This window comes from Lissotriton vulgaris, chromosome 9 (assembly GCF_964263255.1).
Source record: "Lissotriton vulgaris chromosome 9, aLisVul1.2, whole genome shotgun sequence".
In the NCBI taxonomy this organism is placed as follows: domain Eukaryota; kingdom Metazoa; phylum Chordata; class Amphibia; order Caudata; family Salamandridae; genus Lissotriton; species Lissotriton vulgaris.
The window spans coordinates 934,511,185-934,531,745 of NC_141697.1; the positions used below are offsets into that span (position 1 = coordinate 934,511,185).

The following is a 20,561-nucleotide window of genomic DNA, read 5'->3' on the forward strand; positions in this document are numbered from 1 at the left end:
CATTATTTCACTTAATTCCCAGACTTCGGAGAATCTGTTAAACAACCTTGTAAAAAATACAGAAACAGCATACCAGAGAATCATCATGAACATCTTGTTACACAAGCAAGACATCAATTTCCCTGCATATTGAGTAATTCTCAACCAAAAACTATGAAACCATATATCTACATATAATCTCTCTATATACTACAACATGGAACATAAAACACAGTTTTTATTTGGCACTGCTGTACAACATTGACAGCTAACTCCTCAGAAACGCAATTCGTTTTGCAACATTGCCAGCTCCAAATTTATTGTTCAGGTTACATATGAGCTGGCTATTTTCATTCTGTAAGTCTAGGTCATCCTGCCTGGACCAGATAGGATATCCATCAGGGCGCACACTATTTTTTAGGAAGTATTTTGTTGCCTTAAGTTCTCCACTGTTTTTCAGGAACGCCTTAGTGACAGTAGCTAAGCTTAACCCAAATTCATTCATGAGGCTCTGTAAAGACTTTGTGGCTTTATCAACCTCCGTTTGAGAAGGCAAAGGACTGCACGGGGCTACATTTGCTTGAATATGGTTGTCATCTATTTGAGAGTCTTCACCACATACAAACTGGTTCAGTTTTAAGGGCTGCCAGCATGGCAATGGTTCTTGGCTTCCACTGCACTGTGTATTCCCCTTGGGATCCTCGTCAAATTCTGATATTCTAGAATTTTCACTTGTTATAAAATGCTGCAACCCTTGTGTTTGCTCGCAAATCTGAAGTTCTGGGCTTCTTCTGCACTGTTCATTCTCCTTGGGACCATGATCCAAAGCATCACCTTCCAGTTCTGCTAATCTTGAATCTTCATATGTAACAAACTGTTTCATCCCTTGTGTTTGCTCACAAATATGATGTTCTGGGCTACTTCTGTGCCGTTCATTCCCCTGGGAACCCTCTTCCAATGCAGTCTCTCTGGAGCGCTCATCCAATACATGCTTTTGCAATCCAAGCATCTGCTCTGGAGATGGGTGTTCCATGCTCCGCTGGTGCACTTTAGTCTTCTCAGTGGTAAGATTGGCTAGGTCAGGGGTGTAATCTTCAGACTAGAAAAAAAAACATGCTTAGTTGCAAAACTTGCAGGTACAATTTCAATACTAATGAGAATTACAAAAAAAATCCCCCCCCCATCTCTAACCACTACCTTGCTTACAAAAAACAACCTAATTTACTAAACTGAAAAAAGGGATTATGTTACTTACTCTGTACGTATCTGTTCGTAGCTTGTAGTGCTGTAGGCGAACATGCAATCCCTACTCCTGCCATCTAGTGTTGGGCTTGGACGTTACAAGTTGTTTTTATTTTTGAAAGAACTCTTCCCTTAGTAGGGAATTTGCATGGCACAAAATCCATTATTAAGAACATAAGTTACCTACCTGTTGTAGGAGAGTGGGGTCTGCAATCCTATGGTCACCCCTGATTTTTGCTTTTTGCTTCACTGGTTTACGACTTTCCCTGGCTGTGGGCCTGCTAATCAGACCCACAGCCTAGCTGTTCTCTCTCTAAATTGACACACATGTACCTTAGGTGCATTTACCAATTGGTACTGGGCCACCTTATCAGTCCCGGTACAGCATACCATAGGTATCCAGGGCATAGGTGTACCCAGGGCCTACCAGGGGCTGCAGCATGTATTATGCCACCCCTGGCTGGCCACCCAAATCTGACATAACTGGCTGCATGACAGCTGGGGCAAGGTGGTGTAATCACCCTTTGCTTTAGATATAGTATTCCTATATCTAACCCTAAAATGGACACATGTATTCCTATCAGTCACTCCTATGGCAGGCCTTATCAATCCTGAAGGCAGAGTGCTTGGAATTATGTGAGATGGTGCTCTGGCATGAGCTGAGCCCGTTTGCAGCTTGCGGAACCAAGTCCTAATAGCTGTTCCATGATAACGCGTACCATATACTCTTAAGTGCATTATAATCCTCGTGGTTATTTGCCAACTTTGGTATCGCTTTATCAAAACATGTCGAGTAAGGTGTCATACAAATTGGAATACTAACCCCTCGCCAATTCTGGCGACTGGGTTAGCATTCCACCCTTCTAGAGGGACACGACATGTATGTAACTGTGAACCCCGGTTAAAGTTAACTCGAGCCTCAGCATCACAAAATGGATGCTGCCACCACAGACACAAGTCTGACCTCCTGCTGCTGGGAGTCCTTCCAGCGGGGAGAGCTTGGACGAAGGGTTTCCTGTCAGGGGCGGTGCTAGCACCATCCCAGACAGGATTTTGTGTATCCCAGGTAGAAAGGGCTGAGAGGAAGGTGACTGCAAGTGGCACCCCGGTGCTCACTGTGCATATGCCGGTTCAAACCAGTTCCAGGGGCACCCCAGCCCCTGAGCTGGGGAGAGACCGGACAAAGGAGAGGGGTGTAACCACCCCCCTCCTGGTCCCACCCATGGGCAGGACCTAGTCGCGTGCCAGCCCCTTTTCTTAGGATAAAGGTAGGAGCGGGAACCCTTCCCAAATTAGATAATCTTGAACTACTTTCCACGAAAGGAACTCTTGACATTCTCTGAAGACTCTCCCTTGTGGCTAAGGAGTAGCCACCCTGCACCCGCAGGCACCACCTAAGCAATTGCGGTTTGCTGCATGTCCATCCTCCGGATCAAGACTGACCAGCTCGACGAGACCCGGATTCCCTGCCATCTCTGACCTCTACCTGCATCATCAGCCCAGCTGAGATTTGTGGGTGTGACGAGACCTGAGGGACCGGCCATCTTCAAAACCTGCAGGACGCTTAACCAGCACGACCGCCGAGGGATCCTCGAGTGAGTGCACTGGGGTTTGAGAAGCCCCAACCCAGAGTAGCTCCAGCACCAAAGTCCAGCCCCCCAGCATCCACGAGATCTGCGTGGGGCCCTTCTGCTTCTCTGCTGCTTGCCATGTTGTCCGGTCACTTCCCCGTTGGCTAGTGGCCCTCCTGACGACGTACCACAACGTTTTCACCGCTGGTCTGGTTGCTCCAGACTGGCCCTTGCTCCCTTCCAAAAGAGGAGCACCCCGGACCCTCCTGGTCCACTCCAGACGCCATTTTGACTCCACCGCGTGGGCTTGCCTTTGCCAAGGCTTGTTGCTCCAATCCTGGTTCCAGCATCGCCGACCGCAGACACCATCGTGGGACAGCTCGCACCTCCAGCCTGGTCACCGACAACGCCTCCTGGCCCGTGTGACTGCAGAGTCCAGCGTCGCCCACTCACCTGATCGCGGTGACCTCATCCGGTGCCATTCTGGTGCCCACACAATCACTGGCTAGTGATTAAGAACTGAGTCCCCTCTGCTTTCAGGTCGTCTCCATCACCGATCCAGCCTTGGATCACACCGAACATCTTCACTGGTCGCCTGCCAGCAACTTCTTTCAGGTATCAAGGTACAAGGGAACCCGTAATGGTGGCCAAGGACCACGGGTAGTGCTACTTATTTTTATTTAACAAAGGTCCTAGGCTTTAGTAATACTTGGAGGAATAAAATTCACAGGCTTGAAATAAGGACTGTGTGTTTTTCTTCTTCAGTGTCCAGCCGGACATAGAAGTGTTTATTTTGAATATAAATTAACGTTATACACAGAATAAGGTGAGACAAGTCACACATTGATAACTGGGCACAAGCATGTACCAAGTCAAAGAAGGACAATACATGGGGGAAAAAATAAGAAAGTAAAGAAATAACAGGCAAACGAGGAGAACAGGGTGGCTTATAGTACAATAGAAACTTTGAATAAGCTCAAACCCACAGTAACTGCCGTGGAAAATACAAATCATAGAAAGAGCAGTACTGCACAAACAGTCACTAAGAAGGCGGAAAGAGCAGAGAGGTACCCTTTAAGAGTGCCCAGAGCAGAGCCCTGCTGGGCAAGAGATGAAAGGAAGAGGAGAACCTCGGAAAGAGGGGCAGAGAGAGGATCCACAGCCTTTGCTGTGCACCATGCCACAAATCTGTTCCACCTGCAGGTGTATACCGACTTTGTGGAGGGACGCCTGGCAGCCAGAATGATATCACAGACTTCAGGAGGCAAGTCAAATGGCCTCAACTGTCGCCGCTCAATCTCCAAGCTTGTAGGTGGAGACTGGACAGGTTCGTGTGCAGCACCGTCCCCTGCTGCTGCGACAGAAGATCCTCCCGAAGAGGCAGACGAATCGGGGGATCGACTGACATGCTGAGTAGCTCGGGATACCAGTACCTTCGTGCCCAGTCCGGAGCCACAAGGATAACCTGGGCCCGGTCGCGTCTGATCTTCTTCAGCACTCTGGGCAGAAGTGGTATAGGCGGAAAGGCGTACAATAGACCGCAACCCCACTCGCGACGAAAAGCGTCTCAGAGCGAGTGCCGCCTTGGAAATTCCAATGTGCAGAACTGATGACATTGCGCGTTCCCTTCTGTGGCGAATAGATCTAACCAAGGCTCTCCCCATTGCTGAAAGAGACCTTGCGCCACGTCTGAGTTCAGACACCATTCGTGATCCATCATGCACCGACGGCTGAGTTAGTCTGCCCTGGCATTCAGAGAGCCTGCCAGGTGTTGAACCACCAGGGTCACGCCCTGAAGTTCCAGCCATTGCCAGAGGCGCAGAGCCTCTTGGCATAGGGTCCACGACCCCACTCCGCCTTGTTTGTTGCAGTACCACATGGCGGTCGTGTTGTCGGTGAACACCTGCACTACACCCCCCGGACAGAGGGGAGGAATGCCTTCAGTGCTAGACGAATCGCCTGCAGCTCCAACATGTTGATATGGAGCTGGGACTCCGCTGGAGACCAGAGGCCTCTGACCTCCGCCTCTCCCATATGGCCTCCCCAGCCCTGGAGGGACGCGTCCGTCACAACCACGTGCTCCGGGTGGGGTAGGGAGAGGGATCTGCCACTGACCCAGTCGTGGTCCGTGAGCCACCACTGCAGTTGTTTCGCAGTGCCCTCCGAGATCAAGACATGATCGGACAGGTTGCCCTGATGCTGGACCCACTGAAAGAACAATAGTTACTTACCTGTAATCTGTGGTTCTCCAGTATTGGTGTCTTTCATAGATTCACATGCCTGAATCATTCCCCGTCGTCGGAGTGGGAGTCCCACGGTACATAAAAATAGCAATAATATGCCATAATTATACAGTAAATACCACTAGAATAAACCAGGAAGTAAAGTAGCCCAACTACAGTAGGAAAAAAACTTCCACATCTATGACTATCATAGTCATTTTGTATAGACCAAACTACAGCCAATCAGGCGCCAGCACCCACCAGAATGTTCTCCCCAGAGGCTCAGGCTCTCAGATTTTCTCGCAAGGAGTGAAGGTAACCCAAAATAGCCTAAAGAGCCTCTGAGGGGAGGTGGGCGGGTTGCATGTGAATCTATGAAAGACACCAATACTGGAGAACCACAGATTACAGGTAAGTAACTATTGTTCTTCTCCAGTATTAGGGGTGTCTTTCATAGATTCACATGCCTGAATCAGAGTAGCTAGCAGTACATCCTTGTCAGGCAGATGAGCATGTTTGTCCAGCTTGCCAGTGAATAGTACATAAAACAGTATCCTAGAATATACCCATATTGTCTACGTATAGTAGAATACAGTTCCGCAAGCAAATGTAACAAACACAGCATAAACAGAGCCTGACAGTGAAAAAGGAGGTGGGAAACAGAGGCTCACCTTATTTGAAAAGGTTCCGCAGGACTGCTCGACCCACAGACGTGTCTGCTTCGCTGGCTGTCTCCAGACAGTAATGCTTTGTAAATGTATGGCGACTAGCCCAAGTAGCCGCTCTGCAAATTTGCTGAATTGGAACTCCAGCAAACAAAGCCGTTGATGAAGATATTGCTCTTGTGGAATGAGCTCTAGGAGCTGTTTGCAGCGGTCGTCCCGCTTGCGTATGGCAAAAGGCAATGGCAGACGAAATCCATCTTGCAATTGTCTGTTTAGAGACTGCCTGCCCCTTACGAATAGTCCCGTAAGTGATGAACAGCTGATTGGAAGAGCGCAAGGCGGATGTTCTCTGCAGGTAGAATTTAAGACATCTCTTGACATCCAAGGTATGCAATGCTTTTTCTGCTTGTGATTGCGGATTAGGAAAATATGTTTTCAGAATTATAGGCTCATTGAGGTGGAATTCCAAGGGTACCTTGGGAATGTACTTTGGATTAGTGCGGAGCACTACAGAGTCGCTTGTAAATTGCAGAAAAGGCTGTTGGATTGTAAAGGCCTGGAGGTCACTGACTCTTCTGGCGGATGTCAACGCCAGTAACAATGCCACCTTCCACGAGAGATATTTGAGGTCAGCCTTGTGAATGGGCTCGAAAGGATGACGCATAAGTTGTGCCAAGACCACATTGAGATGCCACATCGGTGGAGGTCGGCGTATTGGAGGAAACATCCTAAAGAGTCCCTTGAAGAATTGTTGTACAACCCTAGTCGAGTACAGGGAAGTAGCAGTGTCTTTCCGATATCTGGATATCGCTGCTAGGAACACCTTTAAAGTTGCGTGAGAGAGACCTAATTTTGCCAAATGTAGGAAGAACGGTAGAATCTCTTCCGGTGTTGCTGAAAACGGGTGAAGCCCATTTGCCTGACACCAAATGCAGAAACGTCTCCATTTTAGACTGTAAGTCCTTATTGTGGACGGTGCCCTCGCCCTGGCCAGTACCTCTTTGCATTCTTCTGGGATGTTCAAGTGGGCGAACTCCCGGTATTCAGGCGCCAGGCTGCTAATTTCAGAGATGCTGGATCTGGGTGGCAGACCTGTCCGCCCTGCATACTGAGTAGGTTCGGGACTGGATCTAATTGAATTGGTTTGCACTCTGATAGTAGGAGGAGTTCCGTGAACCAATATTGGCGTGGCCATCTGGGTGCAATTAGGATTAGTCTGCACGGTTCCTTCTTCACTTTCCGCAGAACTCTGGGTACAAGAGGGATTGGTGGAAATGCGTACGCATAACTTAGGGACCAGTCCAGAGAAAACGCATTCCCTTGAGAGTCCTTTTGGGGATGCCAGCTTGCGAAGAGCTTGCATTTGCTGTTGGTCTTCGTAGCGAATAGATCTATGTCTGGGCGACCCCATAGTCGAAAGATGCGCTCCACCGTCTGTTGGTGAAGCTCCCACTCGTGAGTGGAGACCTTCGTTCTGCTGAGCGTGTCTGCCAAGACATTCTCTATCCCTGGAACGTGCACCGCTTGAAGATGTACATCGTGTTCCAATGCCCACGTCCACAACTCCTGGGCTTCCTGGGAGAGGAGGAGAGATCGAGTTCCCCCTTGCTTGTTGACGTAGTGCATGCTTGTTGTGTTGTCCGTCTTTATCAACACATTGGAACCTTGAATGACTGCATGAAACGCCTTGAGCGCCAGGAAAATGGCTCTCAGCTCCAAGCGGTTTATGTGCCAACGCTGCTGCAGGGCAGTCCACTTGCCACTGATAGTGAGGCCCTGAAGGTGCGCTCCCCAACCCTCGAGAGAGGCATCTGTCGTGATGGTGAGGCTTGGTGGCTCTTGGAGAAACGCACACCCCTTCTGAAGATGTCGTTTTTGCATCCACCATCTGAAAGAGTTTTGCATTGTCGGTGTGATCCTGATCATATCCTCGAACGTTCCTGAGACCTGTAGCCACTGCTGGGTCAGTTCTTCCTGTAGAGGCCTCATTCTGAGGCGACAGTTCGGTAGCAATGGGATGCAAGAAGAGGCCATCCCCAGAAAGGATTTGAATATCCGAACAGAAACTGACTTTTTTGACAACAGTTTCTGTGCCATGTCCTTTATCCTGAGTTGCCTTTCTTCCGAGACAAAGGCTCGAAGTTCCTGAGTGTCCAAAGTTGCTCCCAAAAAGGTTTGTCTTTGTGACGGTTGCAGTTTGGACTTTGTGGTTGATGGAGAGGCCCAGGGACTGGAACAGGTGTAGACATAGTTGCAGATGCGAATGAACGACTGCTCGAGAACTGGCCTTTATAAGGCAGTCGTCTAAGTATGGGAATATTTGGATTCCCTGTAGCCGGAGATGCGCCGCCACTGGAGCCAGAACCTTGGTGAAAACTCTTGGCGCCGACCGTAGTCCAAAAGGAAGAACCTTGAATTGGTAATCCCTGCCAGCCACCCTGAAGCGCAGGAACTTTCTGTGACGAGGTAGAATTGGAATATGGAAATACGCATCTTGGAGATCTAAAGTGACCATGTGATCCCCTGCTGCCAAAAGATGCAATATTTCCTGGAGCGATAACATTCTGAATGTCAATTTTCTCAAGTATTTGTTCAGAGCGCGAAGATCTAGAATCGGGCGCCACTCTCCATTCTTCTTCTTTATCAGAAAGAATCTGGAGTAAAACCCCATTCCTTTCATCTTTTGAGGCACGCTTTCGATCGCTCCCTTCTGCATCATTATTCTGATTTGAGCAAATAATTCCTTCAGGTGAGCTGGGGGGGGTCCTTTTGGAGCAACGTTTGGAGGAAATTTCTCGAATTCTAGGGCATGACCCCTGGACACTATGTCCAGGACCCATTTGTCTGATGTTATTGACTGCCAACTTGAGTAAAATTTGGATACTCGCCCTCCAATTTTTTCTTTCGAATAGGGCAGCGGTGGCGGCAGGTGAAAAATTTCATTGTCTTTTATCCTTTCCACGGTAACTTGTTCTACCCTTGTTTTGGGGATAGGAAGGCTTTCTTTGGTTGTAAGACTGATAGCGTTGAGTCTGGTACCTTTGGTTATTTTGCCTGTAAGAGGATTGCTGGCCATATCCACCTCTGGTAGAGGACGCTCCCCGTCCTCTCGCTCCCCGAAAGGGCGGCTTTCGAAATTGAAGAGACACTAAGGATTTCGCAGTTTCAGAATCCTTCTTTATAGTTTGCAAAGCTTCTTCTACCTGAGGTCCAAACAGATATTCACCATCATATGGTAGATCCAGTACCTTATGTTGAACTTCTTGCCTAAAAGAAGTAGATCGCAGCCACCCCTGCCGGCGAAGAACTGCAGCACCTGCCAGCTGCCGAAAACCTGTTGAGGCCACATCCACAGCTGAATCAATAATCTCCTCCGAGATTCTTTGGCCTTCATGAAGTATCTTGAGCGCCTCAGTCTTTGAAGTTTCAGGTATAAGATCAAGATATGGTGCGATATCAGACCACATTTGCCGGTCATATCTACCTAATATGGCCAATGAATTTGCCGCTCGAACTGTCGTAGCCGCCATTGTAGAGACACGTTTTCCTATAGAATCCAAGCGTTTTCCATCCCTGTCAGGAGGGGCCGTCAGCTGGGACGAAGGATTTCTAGCCCTCTTCTGTGCCGCTTGAATTATTACAGAGTCCAGTTTAGGCTGTCCTATAAGGCATGCTGGAGATTTGTCTGGAGCCCTGTACTTCTTCTCCAAACGTGGTAGGACTGGAGGAATGGATGCTGGTGTTGCCATGACCTTAATTCCCTCCTGCCAGATGAAATCAATAATGGGAATCGACTTAATCTGTCGCCTTGGTTGGTCTTTAAAGTCATAAAGAAAACAATCTTGCTCTTTATGCTCCATATCAATATGAAAACGTTTAGTGGCGCGTTCCTTCAAGAGATGGAAGCCAACCACATCCACTGGTGGAGAAATCGAAACTGCATGGCGCGAAGGGGAAGGTGTGTGCTCCTGATATTCATCCCACTCCGACTCATCTTGAACCTCACCTTCCTCCCTTTGTTCCTCCTCCTCCGAAGACAAAGGGTCGGCTCCTTCCGCCTGTACCTGTGAAGCAGGTGATGTAGGAAGTACTGGCTGCAAATTTGGTGTCGGCACCTCAGTATTAGGAGTAGTCGGCTCTGAGGCCGCTGGTTCTGAAGGTGGAAACCTCCTGTAGTAATCGTCCAACATGTATTGGAGATTGGACAGTAAAGCCATAGGCACTTGAGTGAGTGGCAAGGAATCCACCTGGGATGGCATCTGCACTTCTGGATGATCTTCCTCCTGCTCATCCTCCTTCAACTGGATATTCAATTCAGAAGGACTTGTAGCCACTCCAAACCTCTGATCAGTTTCTTCCTCACTATCCGAGTCCAGAAGACGATCAGGAACTTGCGTCGTCGGTTTTGGTGTAACGAAAACCGTTGACGGAGACCATACTTGCAACGCGGTACAGGATGAAAACTGCGGCGTTGACGGCGCGTTTCCCAATGTGTCAGTGGCCGATATTGTAGGTGCCTTTGAAATTGATGTCGACAGGATAGACTTCGTCGACGGTACATCCTTCGATGACGGTACGCCATTCGTGGACGGTACCCCTTTTACCGACGGTACACCCTTCGTCGACGGTACGTCCCTCGTCGACGGTATACCCTTCGTCGACGGTGCGCTCTTCATCGACGGAACGCCCTTCGTCGACGGTATGCTCTTCGTCGACGGTTTCGTCTCCGTCGACGGTATGCTCTTCGTCGACGGTATGCTCTTCGTCGACGGTATGTTCTTCGTCGACGGTATGATCGTCGACGACTGGATGGCCGTCGTCGACGGAATGATCTTCGTCGACGTGGAGGCCCTCGTCGACGGAACGCTAGTCGTCGTCGGAATGACCTTCGTCGGCGGCAGCGCCGTCGACGATATTGTCGCTGACGATCTTCTCGACGACGGCAAGGCTTTCAGACTCGATGTCGACGAGGAATCGCCGACGGCCGTCGTCGACGAGATAGGCCTTACCGTCACGTAAACCATAGTTGGGGAAGACGCCGCCGTCGTCATAATCATTGACGATTTAGGAGATGAGAAAGTCATCGTCGACGTGGATGACGCATCGGCGGAGGTCTTCGTCGACGAGCTGACAGTGGAAGGCGTCTGAAAAGATGAGTCCTGAGAAGAACTCTTGACAGTTTTTTGAGGCAAGTTCTTGGCGGGCTTTTTATGAGACGAACTCTCCAAGCCTTTGCCTGAAGAGGCAGCCTTTGAACATGAAGGTTTGTCAGTACCTTTTGTTGGTTGATTTTTCTTAGCAACCTTAGCCTCAGAAGATGGTTGATGTTCAGACGCAGGCCTCTTCCTAGACACTGAAGTGGAACCCGAGGCAATACTGTCAACATCAGACACAGCTTTATCAGAATTCTTTAGCCTTTGTAGCCACAAAAGCAATCGACCTTCTCTGTCTCTCTGGGTCTTTGGAGGAAATTTCCTGCAGATCTTACAGTCCTTGACTAGATGATCTGGGTAGAGACAATATATGCATTTCTCATGAGGATCCTCTTTAAAAAGCCGGAGCTTACCACAGGACTCGCAGGCTCTGAACAGAGACTTCCTTGAAGACATTTCAACTAGAAAGTAGAGATATTTCAAAAGAAACTGAGCAGAGCTCAGGGAGACTCCCTTCACACGACGTGCGGTAGAAAATCTAAGAGCCTGAGCCTCTGGGGAGAACATTCTGGTGGGTGCTGGCGCCTGATAGGCTGTAGTTTGGTCTATACAAAATGACTATGATAGTCATAGATGTGGAAGTTTTTTTCCTACTGTAGTTGGGCTACTTTACTTCCTGGTTTATTCTAGTGGTATTTACTGTATAATTATGGCATATTATTGCTATTTTTATGTACCGTGGGACTCCCACTCCGACGACGGGGAATGATTCAGGCATGTGAATCTATGAAAGACACCCCTAATACTGGAGAACTTCAGGTCCCACTGCAGAGCCCTCATCCGCCACCTGGCGTGATGCACCAGAAGGATGCAGGAGGCCATCAGCCCCAGAAGCCGCAGCGTCAACCTGACCGAGACTCGGGATAACGGCTGGAAGATGGGAATCAGAGCCTGTATATCCCGAACCCGCTGTTCGGGCGGATAAACCCGAAACTGCGCCGAGTCGAGAACCGCTCCGATGACGAGGAGCTTCTGAGAGGGACACAGGTGTGACTTTGGCACATTGATGGAGAACCCCAGCAAGTGCAGGAGGTCGGCCGTAGTCTGGAGGTGGCTGACGACTGTCTGGGGCGAGCCCGCCTTCAACAACCAGTCGTCGAGGTAGGGGAAAACTGACACCCCTTGCCTGCGCAGATGAGCTGCGACCACCGCCATCACCTTTGTGAACACCCGTGGGGCGCTGGTAAGGCCGAAGGGGAGCACGGTAAACTGAAAGTGCTCTTGGCCTACCGAGAACCGCAGGTAACGCCGGTGGGCCGGCAGGACGGGGATGTGGAAATAAGCGTCCTGCAGGTCCAACGCTACCATCCAGTCTTCCGGGTCCAGGGCAGCCAGGACCTGAGCCAAAGTCAGCATCTTGAACTTCTCCTTCCGGAGGAAGCCGTAGACGTTCCGCAGGTCCAAGATAGGGCGTAGGCCCCCTTTGCCCTTCTTGGGTACCAGAAAGTAGTGGGAGTAACATCCACACCCTACCTCTGGCCCAGGAACGCGCTCGATGGCCCCCTTGGCCAAGAGGACCGTGACTTCCTCTTGCAGAAGTTTGCAGTGATCCCCCGACACGCGATGGCATTGCGGTGGCATGGATGGAGGGGACGCCTTGAAGGGGAGGGAGTAGCCCCTTCGGACGATCTGCAGCACTCACCTGTCCGAAGTGACTGTGCGCCAGTGGGAGAGGTGATGGCGAACCCTGCCTCCCACAGGCGTCACATGGGCCTGAAAACTCAGACTAGGAAGGTTTTGAGGCGGGTGCTGCTGAGGGAGGTGTGGACTGGCCTCGCCTCGCCATGGTCCCCGACCGCGGCGGTTTCCAGGTCCGCTACCGCGCTGTTGAACATTCTGCGGCGCGTGGCTGGCAGTACGTGGGGGGGCGCCCCTTCCGTGGCCACGAAAGGAGCGAAAGGCACCGATTGCTGGCGTGGAGCCGTGAGGCCCAAGGACTTGGCCGTAGCCCTGGAGTCCTTAAAACGTTCCAGCGCATGGTCTGCCTTGTCGCCGAAGAGGCGACGGCCATCACACGGCATGTCCAGGAGTGTGGCCTGGACATCGGCCGAGAAGTTGGCGGACTTCAACCAGGCGTGGCGTCGAATCGCCACTGTCGTTGCCATCGCCCTGCCCAGTGAGTCCGTTGTATCCAGCCCACACCGGATAGAAAAACGTGCTGCATCTCGGCCCTCCGCAAGGGCTTGGCCGAGTTTAGCCTGGACCTCCTCCGGGCATTGTGGCAGCACCTCCGCAACCGTGTCCCACAGAGTGTGGGTGTAGCGGCCCAAGAGACAGGCGGTATTCACAGACCGCAGCCCTAAGCTAACAGACGAGAACACCTTCTTCCCGAACTGTTCGTATCTCTTGGATTCCCTGTCGGGCGGGGCCAACGGGAATGCGGTCTGGGAGTTGGAGGCCTGGATGACCAGACTCTTGGGGGTGGGGTGGGTGGACAAAAAGCATGGGTCGCCCGGGGCCAGGCGGTAGCATCTGGCCACGTTCCTATCCACAGGCGGACCTGTGGCGGGCTTGGACCAAGTGCCCACAAGAACGTCACACAAGGCCTCATTGAACGGCAGCAGAGGCTCACTGGAGCTTGACTGCGGTTTGAGGACCTCTGTGAGGAGGTTAGTCCTCACGGCCGCGATGGGGAGCTTAAGGTTTAAGGCCTTAGCTGCCTTCGTCAACACTACACTATATGTAGAGCCCGCCTCCGAAGCCACAGTCGGAGGGGAGCTAAATCCAGTGTCTGGCGAAGTGTCAAGACCACTGGCCTCCCCAAGCTCATATGTCCAGTCCTGTTGAGACTGGCAATCCAGTGCCAGAGGGTCCTCGGACCCCTCCCAATCTTCCTCGTCACCTGTGTCCTGTAAACCAGGATTAGTAGACAGGGTCTCCTCGTGGAGATAAAATTCTCCAAAGGCCGACGGAATCGGCGCCCAGCGGCGCCCTTCCGGTGCCCTAGTCGGACCACAGGAAACATTGGGGACGGCAACCACAGTGGGTGCCGGGGGCGACGCCCGTGGGGACGGCGCCGGTGAGGTCGTAAGGTCGACCGGCGACGCCCCGGATACGGAGCCGGATCCGGTGAGGTCCTCCGGCGCCGAGACCGAAGTCGCCGGCGGCGTCGGGGCCGAAGCACCCGACCCGTTAGGACCTCCAGACTGAACCGCTGGGCCCGAAGGCGTCACGGGAACTGACTGAGGAGGGAGGGACCTCATGGCCATGAGGTACTGCTCGATCTCCTCCGGCGTCGCGCCGTGCCCAGGGACCCGAAGGTGTGGGACAGGTGGCGACGCTAGCGACTCCCGCTGAGCCGCTTGGGCGTGTCGCCTGGGCCCCGGCCGCATCGTGCGAGCGTCGGGGCGGGTCGCTCCGACCTCTCATGCCTCTTACCTGAGGACTTGGAACCTGACGACCGGTGTCCACTCCCGGAGCTTCGGTGACTCCGACCTCGCGACCTGTCCCTCGACCTCCCGTGGGACCAGGACCTGGAGCGGCGCGGGGCCGATTGCCTCAGCTCGAGTCGCTTGCGGGACCGCTTCCGGCTAGCCTTCGACGTCAGGGCCCGGCAGTCGGAGCAGGTTCAATCGTCATGGTCGAGGCCTAAGCACTTCAGGCACCGGCGATGGGGGTCCGTGACCGACATCACTCGATCGCACTTCGAGCAGGGCTTGAACCCGGGCATCCCTACCGGCACTGATAGAGTCGAAGACTCGACAAAAAAGAGTAATCAAAAGATCAAAAAGTTCAGTCAAAAATTGACTGGGGCTAGAGATTCTTCGGATCTGCGCTAGCTGGCGCGGAAAAAAGAATAACTGACATCAGCGCGCATGGGCGGCGTCTAAGTACTCCGACGTCATTCCGGCGCTAACGACGCCGACGACGGACGCGGAGCCGCAGACGACGCCTACCGACGCGCAGGGGTATTGCTACGCAAAAATTTCCGGATCCAGTCTGACGCCTGGGGATATTCTAAGGTAAGGAATCTATCACTAACGTGTCTCTTTCAGATAATGCATTTACTATGTGGATCTTCATGAAATAGTCTCAGTTTGCCACAGGATGAACATTGTCTAAATAAAGATTTCTTAGAGGAAGACATTTGTCAAGTAGAATGAGCTATGAAGTAGAAAAAACTGAGCAGAGCTCAGGGAGACTCCCTTCACACGACGTGCGGTAGAACATCTGAGGACTTGGGCTTCTGAGGAGAAGGTTCTAGAGGGTACTGTAGCCTGATTGGCTGGAATATGGACCATTAAAATGACTCTAATATGTTACTAAAGTCAGACCCTCCAGGATTTCGCGATTTGCCGCGAAATCTGCACTTTTGTAAAAATGCCGCGATTTTTACAAAAGTGCCCGCGAAATCGGCACTTTTATAGAAATCGCGGCATTTTTACAAAAGCCGCTATATCCTGGGGGGTCTGGTGCCAGTATAAAAGGCAGGGATAATCTGGAAGGCCCCCCTCGCCTCCCACATCTACCTGGAGATATCATTACCCTAAGGCACAGTCTGCTGATTTATTGTCTTACAGGAAACATTTAATTCACTGAAACATTTAACCCACACTTTGGCCGCGGTGTTACAGGCATTGGATGCCCGTGGACCTCCCATGCGCACAGGTGCAGGGGTGCCCCCTGGCTCACCCTGGGCATGATGGTTCAAGGTTCAGTGTTTGTGCCTCCTGATCAGGGGGTGTAGAAGGGCTCTGCCAGGCCTGCGCTGGGCATACACTGCTTTACTCCTCGTTCGATCTGGTGAGGATCTATAAAGGGGCTACCGTTACCTAGGTAGCGCCAGGCAGTCTCCACAGAAGGCTGGCATGAGATACGGTCAGGAGGCGGAGATGATACCCCAGGAAGGAGACGCCAGTGAAGGGTCCACTGGATCTCGGACATGAGGGTCATCCTAGGGGCCTGGAGAGGAAGGAGCCATTTCTTAGGCACTTAGTCAGGTTTTAATGAGCACGTCAGCATCATTCCTAGGGCTGTCTCCCAGTACGGACTGGCCGGAGGAACTGAAAGGTCATGGTTGAGCCCTTTGGTCCAAGTCAGTGCCATATATCACTGTCGCCACAGAACGGAGTCTGATGCCTGTGGAAAGTGGCCATGTGCAGCGCTATGTCGCACATACTACACTCACAGTGACACAGACACACACACACACACAGCTGTGGAAATAGTGAGGTTACCATGCCGGGGGGAGCGGGTGGTGGTGTGTTTTCACTGATTATTACTGTACACGTCTGCTCGGCTCTTTCTTTATGGAAACTCAGTACAGGAGTGAGTCAGGGGATGTTCCCATCCGGACATGTATTTTTTTACAACTAGTTGCAATTCTCTGTATAATAGAAACCGCAGCTAGCCTAGCCCTGGGAGTCAATTATTCTTCAATTACTACTGCCTCCTCCTCGCCTTCCCACCCCCACCTTCATGAGCACCAGTATCTTGTCATCAAGTACTTGCCTTGACAGGGTTGCAAGCGAGTTCATTTGGAGGGCATCATAAATTGTAAATCACGTCAGAAACCTATGTTCAGCAAGGGTTCCCAAGTGCAGACGGAACAAGAAGTAGCTAAGTGGCAGCAGTGTTTTTAACACGGGGAAGTCTCTCGAAAATAAACCAAAACAGTCTAAGGAAAGATGAAAGCACGTATGTGTGCGTGTTTCTGTGTGTACATTACCTGTAAAAAGTTTTTTTCTTTACTAACGTGGCCTGCCAAACTATTAGTCGGGGGCTTGGGTAGCTGCAGTTAAGGTGGGGAAACATCGTTTAGAACGCAGTGTTTACACCGCAGTGCCTTTAGAACGCTGCCATTACAACGCAAGTCAGTACTACGACTTGCACTGGATGGCGCTGTTGGGCAAGGAATGTTGTCATTTTATATTCCAACACCTTCCCTACTGTTACGTGGACTGGTGTTGGAATATTAACTTGTTTATGTCCTATATGTAGCCTTGAAGCCAAACAAAGTGTCTACATTGTAAATAAACCAAATATACATAGCTTCATGTTGTTAAATAACTAAAAATACTAAGATATCTGTGTTTGTTGTAGGAAAAACCACCAAATAAAATGCCGCTAAATTGCAGCTAAATTTCCATATTTGTGCCGCTAAATTTGCTAATCCATGCCGCTATATCCTGGGGGGTCTGTAAAGTGAATTCTCCCTTAGGCTGCTATGGGCCTATTCTGTTCTATGGTACTTTCCTAACTTTATGATATCTTTATATCTTATTGCTCTATATGTATATATGTATGATTATGTAATCTTTTCATCTATATATGCATATATTACTGCTATTTTATGTACCGTGGGACTCCCACTTCCACGACTGGGAATATTCAAGCATGTGAATCTATGAAAGACACCCCTAATACTGGAGAAGATGGTTTTCTGCACAGCAGGTAAGTATAAGTATATAGCGGGTAGAGCCAAGAATATGGTGACCATACAAATAGTGTATATGTACTTAAGATTACACAGACTGTGGAGAAGAAAGTGGGCCACTGTGAGTCTGATGGGCCTGGGAGGCTGCAAGTGCACCTGACTACTGTGATGTTTCACAGATTCGCATGTCTGAATCAGAAAAGTAAGCAGAAATCTCAAGGACATAAAATGGAATGCTGGCTCACCCCATATGAAACAGGTTTTGTAGGCCTGCTTGAAACCGCAGTAGAATCCGCTATAAGTATTCAGGTCCAGGCAGTTGTGTTTGCCCTTCAAATAGGGGGTGAAACTCAAGCCTTGAACACGATTGTCACGGATATGCTTCGACATGAATGAACAGTTACTTAACTCTGAGTGGGCAAATCACTTTGCTGTAGCAGAAAGTAATGCAGGATGAAATCCACTGCAAAACGCCCTGCTCTGTCATTACAGCCCCTGTCTAAGCAGCCACAAGAAACAAGGTCATAGGCAGTACATGACGGAAGCGCAAGTTCTAGTTAGCGCTGCTAACTATAACATGGAAATTTCCGCTTTTTTGTTTTAGTTCTGGATCTAATGCTGGCTTCTATTTTTAAATTGGCGCTCCCACAAGAATCTCTGAGACTCATGCAAGCCCAACCATCAAAATATATATATTCCTTTGACTCTTGATATCTCAAAAACTACTGTACAGATTTACACCAAATCACAAAAAGTACAATCTGAGGACCAAGATCTAGTGACCTGCCGAACTTGGTGTAATTCCGTCCATCAGTTTTTGCTGTAGCCTTTTCTAAAGAAATCTAGGGAAAATTCATAGGGATGTTGCTTTCCCTTTTTTCCAGCCCCCGCTTGACAGATCACCCCGAAACTTCCCAGGAAGTAGTTGAGGTGAATGAACATTTTTTGTTGAAAGTTGTGAAGATTCGTTAAATGGGGCCAAAGCTATTAGCCAACCAAAAAACACCCAGTCTATGGAAAAGCAGACCTAACTATAAATACCTAGTGGCGTCTAATATTCACTGATTGTGAGGTAGGAGCTGAGCAAAGCTGCATGGCCATTGCTGACTTATCACTGTTGAAAGGGTTAAGGGGGCTCGAAAATGAAACTGGGTATAACTGAGCCAGTATTGGAGCAGGACATCATCAAGGAGTGTGATCTAGATGTATGGGGTGATCACCCCATTCAAGCCTTCTTCAACCTTCCTGCCAGTAACCCCAAGAGATGCAATCAATATTTTCAATTATATAATGGTGGACGGAGTAAAAATAAATAAATCCATGAACAAGCCAATAAGAAAAGTCCCAGAAGAAATCCTACTGAAATGAGATACTGCAATCTGATAATCAAGTTACAATCCAATAAAGAGATTATTGTAAGAAATTTGGATAAAAGGGGCAAAATTTGGCCCATGAGTATGTACCTGAAAGAAGCCTTCAACTAGTTGAATGATACTAACTTATGTAAGATGCATCCAGAGTATTATATCGGTGGTCAAACAGCAGTACCACGACGGTCTTTTAGGATGACGTATTGATGGTTTGATTAACCAGGAAGAGTACATGTCCTTATGCAATAGCTCAAAAATACTGGTGCTGTATTTGATTCCGAAGGTGCAGAAGAACCCTAAGAAGCCCCCTGGTCGACCAATCCGATCTGCCCAGGGGAGTCTTCTGGAGAACATGTCAAAATACATTGAATATTTTCCTAAGCAATATTTAATTAAACTTACCCTCCTATGTGAAGGGGACTTTTTGAAACTAATACATGACATCCCATTGGAGGATGATTATATTCTAATTGCATTAGACGTAACAGCACTCAGCACTATAAAAGAGTATCCGCCACAGTGATGGCCGGAGAGCAGAGGGTAGGATCTGCCATGTTGCAAGGTCAAATGGCATACAAAGATGTTGCTAACAAATGGCTAAAACTACAGGTAACTGCAATGGGCACCTGTTTTGCGTCCAGCTATGCATGCTTTCATGTAGGCTGGTAGGAGGAATAGGTGCTCCGCAGGTGCCACGGTTGGACACGGGACAATCATAGGGTCTGGACGAGATTTATAGATCTCTTTGTGGTGCAGCAGGGTTCCGTAGAAAATGCAGAATTTTTGTAAAATATCACAAATAATTTAAACTGACATTTCGCACGCATCAGCAAAACTAGTGTCACATTTTTAGATCTTGAAGTATACATTAGCGCTAGGAAAGAAACTGCTTGCAATACGCCTTTGAATGCATCCAGTTTCTGCCTGCGGTACATCAAAATGAGGATCCCATATGGCGAGATGCTGCGGGCAAGAAGCAATTGCAGTAAAACTCCCAACACACCCCGATGTCAGGGGGAGATGAAAGCGAAATTCATGTAGAGAAGGTACAGTAAGCCGTTATTAGACCAAGCACAAAGGGCAGTCAATAAGAGCTAGGGAGATGTAATCGTGTTCTCGGGCAAAAAAAACAACCAGAAGGAGTGGTAAGATTCACAACCCCTTCCAGCAATCAGGGCACAGCATTTACAGCAATGTTTAGAAGGCACTGGCACTTAATAAAAAACATCCCCTGATTGGCAAGCTCATACCAAGGATTCCTCAAATCACTTATAAGCATGCACAATCGATGAGGGACGTACTTGTAAAATGTTGCCCCAAGATGGCCAACCAAGTGAGCTGGTTGCAGCCCAAAGCGGGTTTTTAAAAAACAAATTCAGATGTAAATCCTGCACAATAGGCCAGAAGAAACAAGTTACTTACCTGTAAATACAGTTATCCAGTATTGGTATTTTTCATAGATTCACATGCCTGAATCAGTCCCCATCGTCGTATTGGGAGGCCCACGGTAGATAAATAACAAAGTAGTAAGTAATACACAATACCTTTCCATAGGCTATTATGGTAGCAACCATATTCTCTATAGCCTATTAGTCTCCTTTTACAAAAAAAGACCAAAGTGAAAACTCAGCCAATCAGCACCCAGAACCCTCTAGAACCTTCCCACGAAAGTCTGGATCCCTCAGATTTTCTAGCACAAGTAAAGTAAGTACTGTATCCTAGAGGTGCCTCTCCGGGAAGGAGGGTGGGTTGCATGTGAATCTATGAAAGATTCCGATACTGGATAACTGAAGTTACAGGTAAGTAATTTGTTTCTTATCCGTATTGGGGTATCTTTCATAGATTCACAGGCCTGAATCAGAATAGTGAGCAGTTCCTCGTCTGTGTATATATATATATATATATATATATATATGACAACTT

At 49.3% G+C, this 20,561-nt stretch overlaps 1 protein-coding gene across 1 annotated transcript in view; it reads right to left on the reverse strand.

Annotated features, from left to right (window-relative positions):
- Window positions 1-199: 199 nt before the first annotated feature.
- The window catches only part of LOC147692558 (uncharacterized), a 112,892-nt gene continuing 92,530 nt past the window's right edge, over window positions 200-20,561 (reverse strand). Inside the window, exon 3 of the mRNA XM_086938775.1 lies at window positions 200-1,078. Coding sequence (XP_086794901.1) covers window positions 248-1,078 — 831 coding nt within the window. The 3' untranslated portion in view covers window positions 200-247. The remainder of the gene's footprint in view (window positions 1,079-20,561) is intronic.